Source organism: Microtus pennsylvanicus, chromosome 13 (assembly GCF_037038515.1).
Source record: "Microtus pennsylvanicus isolate mMicPen1 chromosome 13, mMicPen1.hap1, whole genome shotgun sequence".
Classification (NCBI taxonomy): domain Eukaryota; kingdom Metazoa; phylum Chordata; class Mammalia; order Rodentia; family Cricetidae; genus Microtus; species Microtus pennsylvanicus.
In genome coordinates, this window is record NC_134591.1 from 45,058,092 (window position 1) to 45,071,213 (window position 13,122).

Below are 13,122 nucleotides of genomic sequence, written 5' to 3' on the forward strand. Positions count from 1 at the left end.
CTGGGTTGCTTTAAACCTAAAACAGAGATTGTTCTGGATAGGCAAAACAATAAAAAAAAAAAAGCACCAAATTAATAGGTACTCCTAACAGACAACAGGGTCATAGGACCAGATCGCTAAGATCAGCTTAACTGATGGAGCGCTTCCAAAGCAAGATGAAATGGGAATGATCACACAGTACCTTACCCTTTCTACCGGTGAGCCATAGCATGCAATGCCGAAACATAGCAGTGGCAGATGGCATTGGAGTTATTAACTACAGAAAGGATAATAGCAGAGGAATGATGGCTGGCAGACAAGACACAGAAATGCAGATGGAAATATGCAAACGTGGAGTTCTTGAAGCAGAGTAAAACCTTTCAGGCAAAGGCTGCCTCTAGCTTCAATTGAATTTACATTTTGAGCTTCACAAGGACAAACACTGCAGCCTTCACATTCAGTCTTTAGACTCTTCATGCAGAAGCACACTCCTCGAGAAAGAAGATCAGCAACCTTCTGTAAGCACAAGCCAGCAGCAGCAGCAGCCCATTACTCTTGCTTCTCACTGATTTTTATCCTTTAAATTTTTAATCTCCAATTGCGGCCAGATCCACAGTCGCTTCAAATTAATGTGCATCCACTGCAGATACAAATCCCTGCCTAACCTGCAGTACCACTTCATCCAGAAGGTTCCTGTGCACTCGTTCATGCAGGATCAGTTGCAAAAGCATTCAAGGCATTCAGCAAACAACCCACGAGAGAAGAGAAGAAGCAGGCGGGACCATGAAGAGAAAGAATCTCCCCTTTCAGCTCACCCTGGAAGTGGAAGGTTTTCTGATCAACAGTTATTGTGAAGGTGCTGTCGTCCTCATCGTCTATACCAATCACAGCTCCCTGTGAAACAAAGAGCAAAATCCCAATAAGGCAAACAATGACATCAGCAATATTCACTCCTGCTACAGCCCTGGAATACCCGAAGCAACGAGGACACTGGAAGCGGGCTAGACGAGCAGAGAAATCCGAGAACCTTGTTTTGCTTAAGGAGGAAGAAGTAACGGAGAAGGGCTGGAGGGATACCTTAGTAGTACCCTGCATGGAGACTTTCCATGCCTTGCAGAAGGGACATGGATGCAGTGGGAGGGGAAAAGCACAGACGCTGAATCTGGAATCTGTTTAACAGCGAGCCACTGCGCCTTTCTGAGCTTTAAATTGCTCTCTAAAATGGGAGTCAGAAACCTACACCGCCCCAGGTTGTTGTGCCGTGCAAAGACGGCAGGTGCTCTTCACCAGGCTGCTGCTGTATTGCGCTTGTTAATGCAGAAACACCAGCTGACATTTGCTCCAAAACACTGCCCAGTGGCCAGATGCTCCCACAGCCACTGTGCTTTGGTGGGCGCTGCAGCTTTCACACTGAGTTACTGTGCGCTCCTGTGTCTGCCTCCTCCCACTAAACTGCTGTGAGCTTCTGGGAACCAGGACAATTTCACTTATTCTGACAAATGGCACTCAAGTGTATGCTTTCTAACGGAAAACACGACTTTCAGAAGGCAGTGAGAGAGCAGGGAGCTACACTGGTTGGCTGTTTCAAAAACTTTTAACATTTTTTTATATACAACTATACGCATCCTAATCAGACAACCGGAATTAAAGGGGGAGGGGGAGCTATACAAAATCAAAGTCTACTGGGCAATGGTCTCAAGGACTCAATATCTTGTATATCCCAGAGGGGCCAGAGAACACATCACACCACATAACTCTCATACAGTCCATTCTTAGATACCTTGAAATGAAGGCTCAAAAGAATGGAGGGGGGACAAAACCAATAACAACCTCATCACATGAAAAAAGTAGGGTGACTATTATCTCAAAAATATTAGTATAGCCAAATACTTATTCATTTCTTCCCAGATATATATATAAACCTCACCTTCATCTAAGTTCTACACACCTTACTTAGCTTACTTATTTCAGAGTAAATTTTGTCCCTGTTCTCAAATACAGAAATGTCTGCAGACAGAAGTTCACAGCAGGGCCAAGACCGGACGCCCCTGGCATGGCACCTCTTAGTCCAGCAGGATGAACACGGTCACCACCATCACGCACTAGAGCAGTTCATTCTGGCTAACTTCACTAGGCTAACTGTGAATTTCTAATAAATCAAACACAGCAGCACTGAATAACCCGGCAGAGGAGTGTGTGCTAGATGGAGCACAGGAAACAATGGTCCTTGCTTTAAGACCTTTCTGTTCCGGAAGAGCAGATAAAACCCAGCAGTGAGCTCAACCTGGACAAACCTTGGAAACAGTATCAAAGACACTAGTCACCAAGGAAATAGGCACAATGGACACACACAGAGATGGAAAGTACTTCAGTAGTTCCCTGAGGGTACAGCGAATAGGGACTGAATGCTAGTAAGCAGGAGTGGGGGAAGGGTTGTTTTGGAGACGAGGTGTTGCTATCCTGCCCAGAAGGCCTCAACTCCTGGGCTCAAGAAATTCTTGTCTCAGTTTTCCACTGGAATTATAGGAACACACCGCTACACCTGGATGGCATTATATTTCTTCATGGAGTGATGAAAACATTCTAAAATTGACCATACCATTGTGGTAGTTGAACAATCCTAAGAATATACCCAAAACATTAACCATATACTTTAAATCAATATACTATACAGGATGTGAATTTTCCTTCTTTAATACCGGGTCTCATATAGCCCAAGCTGACATCTAACTCTATGTAGCCAACGATGAGACTGAACTCCCGATCTTCCTGCCCATCCTCTTGAGTACTGGGTTAATGGAATGTATCATCATTCCCAGCTGATTTGGTGTTTGGGATCCAGTCCACAGCTCGACAAGCACTCTACCAATTAAGCTACATCCCCAGGCTCAGTGTGTAAATTATAACTCAACTGAGCTGCAATACCCACTTCCAAATGCCTGTTTGTTTTTTCTTTTGGGTTTCTCAACGTAAGTTTGTCCATCATCTAATCACTCAAGACAGGCCTCAGGAGGGCTCACAAAGGCCCTCATCCTGTAACTGTCTATGCTCATTTGGAACTTTTACCTTTGCTTTTGTTCTCCTTCAGTGCTGGGGACTGAAACTAGGGCTTCGCACCTGCTAGGCAAGACACTCTACACTGCGTATCCTAAGTTCACTATCTTCACAGCTGCTGATACAATGGCAGTTTTCACCGATTTCTTGCTCACTGATGCAGTCTGTCTTCAGTCTGGACACCAACTAGGCCAGTCTTTGCTATTGCCAGAGAAGCAGTTTCTAAAGTGCAAACTTTAGGAGGCACATCTTTTTAAAATATTCCTTGGCTTTCCATAAACTAATCAAGTCAACATTATTTCTTAATGCTCTTCGAGACTGTTCAAGTTTGGCTCAGCTAACCTCTTCTACTGTCACCACTCTGCCCCAGCAGGGAGAACCCTGTATGTGCTCAGTCTCAACATTTCTTCCATGCACCAAAAAACCAGCATGCAGTCTCTCTTTCTCAAACCATTTTTCCAGTCCAGTTCCCCATCATTTTCTAAACAAAACCCACCCAAATCCCTCTAGCGCCCTCCTGCTCTGTGAAAACTGCCCAGCTCTTAACCTTTCCTCCATCCCTGCATCCATGCCTCCTTCCTCTCGCTGCATCCCAGGGCCAGTAAGTACTCTTTAGACAGAACTCAGCAGCGCACACAGCCGCTGTCACCTGTTCCCCCTTAGTGACCTTTGTCCCTACGCTGAACTCGAGAGAGCTCTCCCCAAAAGAACCTTTGCTAATCTAAAATGGGAAAGGGCACTTCCTTTGGATCCACGGCACTGCACTTCCGGAAGGCTTCAGAACCTGTAACTAGAACTGGAGTCTCCTGCTGCAATCAGGATGAGACACTACCTGAGTGTCCTTCAGTACAGAAGGATGCTGCACCTGACACTCTGGCCTCTCCATATGATCTGTTCAAAAACAATCTTAACTTCCCTTGAGAATGCCCTAGATATACACTGTTCAATGCTGTAGCCAACAGTCCTGTGTGACCATTTAAATTGAACTTATTTAAAATTCAGCAAAATTTAGAGATGAGTGAAGTCAAGTTCAGCTCTTCGGGAAGGCAAAGCTTAGCACCAGTAAGGCCCTGGGTTTGGTCTCCAGACCAGAAAAAACACACTGGAATTTCAAAAGCTCAGTAGGTCCAGAAAGCTAGTGGGTGTAGAGGGTACAAACACAGACCATTTTAGTCACTGTGGAAATCACAGGCACTACAGACCACAAAGAGGAGGACACTGAGGTCTGGCCACTGAGAAGAAAATCGCAGCGAAAAGCTACTGCCAATTGGACATCTGCACTTTACACACACTCACTTTGAAAAACATTATTTTGAAATGTAACATACACAAAGGCTGTGTACAAGGTCAACTCCCCTATGTAACTTTTCCTAATCTCTTACACAGCCCTCCCTCCCAAAGGCAAGCGCTAGTGTTGAGAATTTATTTGGAGGTTGTAGCAGGGGAGTGCAGTTACTCTTGCACCCCGACCAAAGGACAGTCCTCCTCTACAGACAAGATCACAGAGGGCGAGCAGGGCGGTGGTGGCACACGCCGTTGATCCCAGCACTCGGGAGGCAGAGGCAGGTGGATCTCTGTGAGTTCAAGGCCAGCCTGGTCTACAAGAGCTAGTTCCAGGACAGGAACCAAAAGCTACGGAGAAACCCTGTCTTGAAAAAAGGATCACGGAGGGCTTGCTTTGGGAGGGATGCAGAGTGCTGTGAGGGAGGAGGGGAGCAGACTGGCCAATTGACTGGAGCTTCCCTGGGGTGACAGATGTTGTAGCCAGACAATGTGGATGACAGATGTTGCAAGCAAATCGCCCTTACATGCAGTGAGGTAAACACTGTTCTTGAATATTATGAAGTCCTATCCGTTTTGAGTTTTATACAAATGGACTCTGTATCTTTTAATCTGCTCTCACACAAAATGTTTGAAATTCACTTATGTTGCAGGTAGTACAGTTGTTGACGGTTTTTGTTTTATAGTTGTGCTTCTGCGTAGCTCTTCACAACTTATCAATTTCACTGTGAACAGACATTTATACAGCTCCAGATTTACACTAGGACAATGCTATTATGGACACTGTGGCTCTTTTCTTACGCATAGTGCCTGGAGGTGGATTTACTAGATCAGGGGTATACACATGTTGGTCTGCAGACATCCAAGGGTTCCAAGAGTAGAAGTGCTGATTATATTCCCACTTCAGGAGCACTTTTTGTTGTTGTTGTTGTTGTTTGAGACAGGGTTTCTCTGTAGCTTTGGACCCTGTCCTGGATGGAACTTGTTCTGTAGACCAGGCTGGCCTCCAACTCAACAGATCCACCTGCCTCTGCCTTCCGAGGCATATGCAGCCACCACTACACCAGGCTCATAAGCACATTTTAAATCACTCAGCAGTGACCACTGACATCTGACAGTGGTTTTAATTTCCTTTTCCTTGGTAACTGATGAAATATCTTTTCATGTCTATTGTTATTTGAATATCCTTTGTGTGATGGTTCAGTGTTATCAATGAGCAAGAAGCAGACCATGTTCTATTTATATAGTTTTCTTTCTATTGTCTATAGAATCTGTAGTCTGACTTTTGCATCTCCTTTCTTCTAAGGAACAGTTCTTAACTCTAATTCTTTCCCTACAATGTACTGAGTTTATATTTCATAGTTACACTTTCTGTGGATCCTTCAAGTAGTCTTTCTCATTCCTAAGGTCAAGGAAATATTTCCCTACACTGTCTTCTAGAAGTCTTTGTATTTCAATATTAGGGAAAGTAAGTCCTCTCACTTTCCTTGGCCTTTTTACGTTCTGAACCAACACTGTCACCAGAGTCTTAGGTCAGAACATGGAACCTGTCTTCTGAGGTCTTTGTAAGAGGCTGAGAAATCAAGTGGCAGAACCAAGAGTGGTATTCTTGACCCTCTAAAAATGTTAGGGTCCACTGAACAAGTTTCGTGCATGAGAGAGCGCACACAGCAGCACACTAACTGGGAAGGCTACCGATCGACAGTTTAACAGTTTCAATTCAATGATACTTATGGTTTTCTGGGTAAAGGGTTCCAACCACCTTTTGTTAATCATTACTCCTCCACCCTCTCCATTCCCCATCACCTTTTCTCTGCTCCTCACCCTCCCAGTTGCATCTACACATATGCAAGTCTCTTCTCTGACAACAGTAAGGATGCTCTGGGTCTGTACCCACTCCAGCAATTAGACCATTCCTCTAAATCCCTTCCAGTCACTCAAGCCTCCTGTCTGTGAATCACTTCATCTTTCCACTCCTTGAAGATACCTAGCCACTGGCTCTTCTTCACCTTACATAAGTTAACTTTATGGCCTGGTTTACCTGGAACAATCCTGGATTATTCCTGTTGCCCTGGCAAAATAATCAACTTCCCCTTTCATTGTCAAGACTGTCCAAGTTCCAGAGATGGTCACACTCCACTACATCTTAGTCCCAAGACTCTAACCTCCCTCTCTAGACTTAGCTCTTACCAACTTCTGCACTTGAACTGCTCAAGGTTTACCAGTTGCTGCAAGTTCTTTCTCACAGCCATGTATCTCCAATTGTTCCCCCTATCTGCCATATCCTTTCCCCTACCTGGATTTGCTCTGCTTCTTGTGGTTATCTGGAACAAAACTCCTCTTGGTAACTCACATATGGAATGGTGCTCTATCATCAAGAAAACTGTTGTGCTAACCTACCAAATGCCAACATTTTGTGATGTTTTTAAGGCTCATTCCATGGTCTCTTGTGACTTTTCTCTGAGGTTTTCGAATGATTAGCTTTCTATGTTCCATCAGTACTTGATGCATACTGCTTTAGGTTGCAGACAGAAACTATAGCTTCAGCATCTTCTCCAAGTGTGTGATGGTTTGAAAGGAATGGCCCCCAATGACTTGTGTGTTTGAATGCTTTGCCCATAGAGAGCGGTACTATTAGAAGATGTGGTCTTGTTGGAATAGGTGTGGTCTTGTTAGAAGAAACGTGCCACTGTGGGCTTTGAGGTCTTATGTGCTCAAGCTATGCCTACTGTGGCACACAGTCTCCTGCTGCCTGAGGACCAAGATGTAGAACTATCAGCTCCTTCTCCAGCACTGTCTGCCCGTACACTGTCATGTTCAACCATAATGATAATGGATTAAACCTCTGAAAATTGAAAGACAGCCACAATTAAATGTTTTCCTTTAAAAGACTTGCTGTTGTCATTGTGTCTCTTCATAGCAATAGAAACCCTAGCTAAGACAGAAGTTGGTACCAGGAACTGGGGTACCACTGTGATAGGCCAGGCAATGTTACTGTTTAGAGGAATATGAACTTCGGGACTGTATATTAAGAAAGCAGTTGACTGCTTTAAGTGAGGCTTAATGAGCCATCCTAGTAGAAGCATGGAAGACAGTGGTGCTTGGGTTATATGAACTGTGGGGGCCTAGTTCAAGAGGTTTCAAAGAATTTTAGTATGTTGCCTAGAGACCGTTCTTGTGATATTTTGGCAAAGAATATGGCTGCTTTTTAGCCTTGTCTGAAAAGTTTACCTGAGGCTAAACTGAAGAGTTTTTGGATTAATTCCATTGTCAGAGGAAGTCTCAAAACATATTAGTATTGACTCTGTTATGTAGTTATTAGTGTTCACTCTTATACAGATCTGGAATGAAATGGAGGAAGCTGTGCAAGGAAAAATACAAAATGTACGATTTGAGGAGAAAGGAGGCATTAGGAGGTGGAATAGTTAAATCCTATGTTCAAGGAGATAAACAAATTAAGAAATGGAATAAAAGAAGTGGTGACTTCACTCGGGAGGCAGAGGCAGGCGGATCTCTGTGAGTTCGAGACCAGCCTGGTCTACAAAGCTAGTTCCAGGACAGGCTCCAAAGCCACAGAGAAACCCTGTCTCGAAAAAAAACAAAAAAAAAAAAAAAAAAAAAAAAGTGGTGACTTCAGAGTAAGACTCCACCCAGCTGAGCTTCCAATTTGTAAAAAGAAATTAACCGACCTAAACTAATCCAGTTTAGGTCCAGGCGTGAGGGTACTTGCCTTTAATCCCAGCACTCAGGAGATAGAAACAGTGGATCTCTAAGTTCAAGGCCAGCCTGGTCTATAGTCCAAGTTCCAGGACAGTCAAGCTTAGGCAGGGAAGGAAAGCATCAAAAACACAGAGTTGGAGAAGATGTAATTGAAGAAGGGGTCCATGGTCAAACCCCAACAAGCAGCAGAACTTAGCAGCTAGACATGTGGTTCTGGCTTTAGAGTCAAGGAGAAAAGAAGGGTTATGGAAGTCCCTCTGTGACTTCGGCAGGAAAGCTGCTGAAGCCAGGTGTGTACTGAAGTCAACAAAGATCAAAGGAAATGGAGACTTGAAGAATGATTTGACATCAGACATGGAGATGCAGAGTTCTAAGTTTGCCCAGCCGGCTTTTGGTCTTGCTTTGGTCCAGTATTTTCTCACTATGTTCCCTTTCCTACGTTTTAGAATAGTAATATATATCCTGTGCCATTATATGTTGGAAGTATGTGATCTGCTTTTTTATTTTGATTTTACAGGGGATCACAGTTAAGAGATTACATGAATCTCAGAAGAGACTTTGAACTTTGGACTTCTGAACAGGGTTGAGACTGTTATAGTATTATAGTGGTATGGTGACTTTTGAAGTTGGATTGGATGCGTTTCTGCATTACGTGACAGTTACAAGCCTGGGGGAGGAGGCTGGGTAATGTGGTTTGAATAGGAATGACTCCTATAGACTCACTGAATGCTTGGCCCATAGAGAGTGGCACCATTACGAGGTGTGGCCTTGTTGGAGGAAGTGTGTCACTAAGGAGGAAGGCTCTGAGGTCTCCTATGCTCAAGCTATGCCTACAGTGGCACATGGTTGCTTCTGCTGCCTGTGGATCAATATGCAGAACTCTTAGCTCCTTCTCCAGCACTATGGCTGCTGAACACTGCCATGTCCCACCACAGTGACAATGGACTGACCCTCTGAACATTATAAGACAGCCCCAGTTAACTGTCTCCTTTGTAAGAGTGCTGTTGCCCTGGTGTCTCTTCACAACAATAGAAACCCTAAGACAAAGAGGATGGATCTCTTATTTTCTTCCTCTTTTTTCTATACACCCAGAAATACTTTAAGCATGAATAATGGTTCAAATACCTATGATGGAAACAGTTTTGCTTTCATGATTTGCAAAACAAAATAAGATTCTGGCCATTCTGCAGGTTTTTTTGCATAAAAGATAAAAGTGGGTTGGTGATTCCAAAAGTAATAAAAGAACGACTACTTCAGAGTGTAAACGGCTCACACACCCCCTAACGGAGCACGGCTGATGCAAGCGACTCCCTCATGCACTAAACACACACTGTCCCTCGCTGCTGAAATGCCAGTGGAACTTTACATTCATATGGAGCTTTACACATGCTCGCTGAGATTCAGGGGGAACAACTGGTACCTCATCTTTAGGGAACAGAAGACAGGCTCAAAGAAGTAAAGTGTTTGTTCAAAGACAACAGCTAAAATGTAGAAGTCATTCTAGCAAGTCCTGATACAAAGCAACATTTACTATTACTTCAGAAAACTTACTGAACACCTATTCCGGGCCAGGAGCACTAACAGCCAGGAACTGGAAACAAATAAGGTGCTTCAACAAATGAGCCTGTGGGGGACATTCATGGCCACCAACAATGTTTGTTTTGCTCTCAGAATAAAAGCTGCTTTTAAAAATAAAAGTAAGTAAGTAAATAAATAATGTGTCTGCACCCTGAAGGAATATGGAAGAGAAAAGAAACAAGTCAATGCATAAAGAGGAGCAGAAACACTTGCGTTCAGCCTGCTCACAAAGGTGCTGAAAGGAGGGCCTGCTGCAGCGCCATTCATCCATTCAGTGACTCAACAAGCAACTATGGGGGTGGGGCGCTGACTTTTGAAGACAGGGTTTCTCTGCCCTGGCTGTCCTGGAACTCACCCTGTAGATCAGGCTGGCCTCTAACTCACTGAGAACCACCTACCTCTGCCTCCCAGTGCTGGGATTAAAGATGTCCGCCACCACTACCCTGCACAACCTTCTTTTTACACTTATCATTTGTTTACTGAAGCTGAACACACACACACACACACACACACACACACACACACACACACACACACACACACCTTCCACACTGAGAATCCATACATGCTTTCCATGCTGAGAACATACCTCTTTTACATTCCTGTTTCCTTTTATATGAGTTGAATGTACATTTCATTTTTAAGTATACTTTTTTGTTTTCTTACTGATTTCATACATTCTTTTGGTTGTTCCTAATTTATAGTTCTTCATACTTTTTTGGATATTAATCCTTTGTCAAACATATGCCTTATATTTTCCCTCTTGTCCATAGGTTACCTTTTTCTCTTTGGTTGTGGTAATAATTTAAAGTTATTCAGGTCTCCCTATAGTTTTTCAACAATGGCTTATAAAAGAATACATCTGTCTTATAAAACATATTTCTAGGAGAGTTCTATCTAATATTGCAAACACAGGTCTTTAATTCTTCTCCTAATTGATTATGGCAATTATTGAGGAATATTACTAGTTTTTGCACATTAATTTCATATCCAATTTGCCATTGTTCCGTTGTCGTTTTTCAGACTGAATCTTACTGTGTGTCTCTGGCTGATCTGGAACTCCCTTAGTAGACCAGGCTAGCCTCAAATTCAGACATCCATTTGCCTCTGTCTCCTGAGTGCTGGTTTAAAGGCATATGCCACCACATCCAGCCCCATATATTTTTAAGAGTTCTTTTTATTTCCAAGTATGTGTGTGTATCTCTGTGCATATACGCTGTATATGTAAAGGTGCCTACAGATGCCAGATATGGCTACCTGAATTGAGTGCTAGAAACTGAAAAAACAGAATACACTCTTAACCACTGATCTATCTCTCCAGCCCCTCCACATCCAAAATTTTTGCTCAATTTACACAAATAAATTATCTGTAATTTCTTCACATTAATTTATTTATGTGTCATGGCACACATGTGGAGGTTGGAGGATAAGTTGTGGGAGTTGGTCCTCTCCTTCTACTGTGTGGGCTCCTGCAATAGAGCTTAGGTCATCTGGTGTGGCAGCATCTTTACCCACTGAACCATCCCACCAGTGCGTCTGTAGGTTCTCGAGGACTTCATGCACATACTCCTATCTACAAACATGAGTAACTTATTCTCCCACTCTGATCTTTTCTTCTTTGTTCTTTATTCTCATGGTGCCACATGATTTCTCTCTTGCTTGTTCTTTGCTTGGCATTCTGGGACCTGCAGGGTGTAACAATGAAGCAGCACCAAACAAGGACCCTATCTTGCTGCTGACTTTATGAAGACTGTGAGGCTAGGAGCTAGCCTGGTAGTTCAAGTACTCACTGAGAAAGCTTTTGTCAAGACCCCTGAAGCTTTGGTTTGGGTTCCCTGAACCCACATGAATGCTGTTCTGTTGCTAAACCCAGCATTTGAAGGCAGAGATAGGGGACCTCAAGCAAACAGGCTAACATGGCAAGCTCAGAGTTCACTTGAACAACCCTGCCTTAATAAATAAGGTGGAGAACAATTGAGGAAGACTAAATGTCAACCTCAGGCTTCTACACACAGATGTACACGCACCCACACATACATGCAACATACATGTGAACATGCATGCATATCACATAAATATACAAAAATGAAAGAAAGAATTTATATACTGCTTCATTATTATGTACATTAACAGCCTTCTGGCAAACATTCTTTACGAGGTTTAGGAAGGCTCATTTTGGCAAGGTCTGATAGCACACAGCTTTATCCCAGTACTCAGGAGGTAGAGGCAGGCAGGGCTCTGAGTTCTAGGCTAGCTGGGCAACCAGGGCTATATAGTGATACCATATATATGTTTATTTTGATCTGGATGTAGAGGCAAATGCCCATCATCCCAGCACTTAGGAAGTAGAGGCACATGGGTAAGGAATTTCAGAACATTTTTCATGTCAAATTCGTAGGGAACAGACAGAGCGGGCAAAGGCTACTGCATTAACAAGTGAGCCCTAAATTAACTGAGTAATTTTTCATCATGAAATGACAAGATAATTATAACATTTCTTGTGGGACATAGGTTTTCAGATTAGAGGAGGACATTTTTAAATTTATACATTAATCTAAATTACCTCCCCACATCTGCTCTAGGATGTCTCTTATTTTTAGATGCAGTCCAATACCAGAGATCGGGGAAAGTATCACAGGGCTAGAGTAAAGCATAAGTACCCATCAGTGCTGACGGTATTAATAACCTTATATCAGTAGTGGTGTGCTACTGATCTCTCAGGGTGAGCTAAGAGAAAAGAGAACAGATGATGGCTTCCACAGGGAATCAATCCACTTATACCCTACACATGACAGATACATGTCATACAAGTTGAGTATCCTGAGTTTAAAAAGAAAATCTGAACTCCAAAGCACTACAAAATCCAAAAATCAGGCAACACAATCAGAAAATTCTACACCTGATTTCACGTACCAAGGGACAAAAATATTGTATAAAATTACCTGCAGATTATGTGTATAAGGTATATAATTGAATTACACATTTAGACTTGGGTCCCAGTCCCCAAATAGATCATTATGTGAACGCAAATATCCTACAGTTCAAAAGAGGAATATTTTATGGCTGCAAACATTCTATATAGCGATATTCAGCTGGCCCTCTTCGCTGTACTGGGTCACTTCAAGTCATATACAGATCAACAGTCTTCAAAGTACTTTTACTTAACATTAAAACTCAGTTGACTTATAATTCATCTCACTCTGGTGGTCCCTACGCCTCTTCAGAACACCAGAATCCAAGGTTCAACTGCATCAACTGTGCTTATTATAGCCAGGCCTAGCAACACAGGCAAAAAAGCATGAGTTCAAGGCCAGCTTGGGCATCAGTAAACTCTGGTCTCTAAAAGTTCAAAGGGAGCTGGGAGCACCACTCAGTGGTGGATTGCTTATCTGGCATCTCTAAAGCAGTAGGTTCAGTCAATACTACTTTTCAAATATATTAACAAATTTGAGGCTGACAATTCTTGAGTGAATAGTATGCTTATTTTGTTAGTTTTTTTTTTTAAAAACA

The 13,122-nt window shown here is 42.9% G+C and overlaps 1 protein-coding gene across 27 annotated transcripts in view; it reads right to left on the reverse strand.

Annotated features, from left to right (window-relative positions):
• Osbpl9 (oxysterol binding protein like 9) overlaps window positions 1–13,122 on the reverse strand; it is a 137,089-nt gene that overhangs the window by 90,097 nt on the left and 33,870 nt on the right. For 12 of the 27 annotated variants that reach the window (XM_075946314.1, XM_075946313.1, XM_075946315.1 and 9 more), the window contains one exon: window positions 795–873. The exons of 1 other annotated variant lie outside the window; for it this stretch is intronic. In XM_075946314.1, coding sequence (XP_075802429.1) covers window positions 795–873 — 79 coding nt within the window. Of the gene's footprint in view, window positions 1–492; window positions 874–1,056; window positions 1,434–13,122 lie in introns of those variants that run through there. 14 more of the 27 variants (XM_075946326.1, XM_075946325.1, XM_075946323.1 and 11 more) reach the window with 10 other exon arrangements.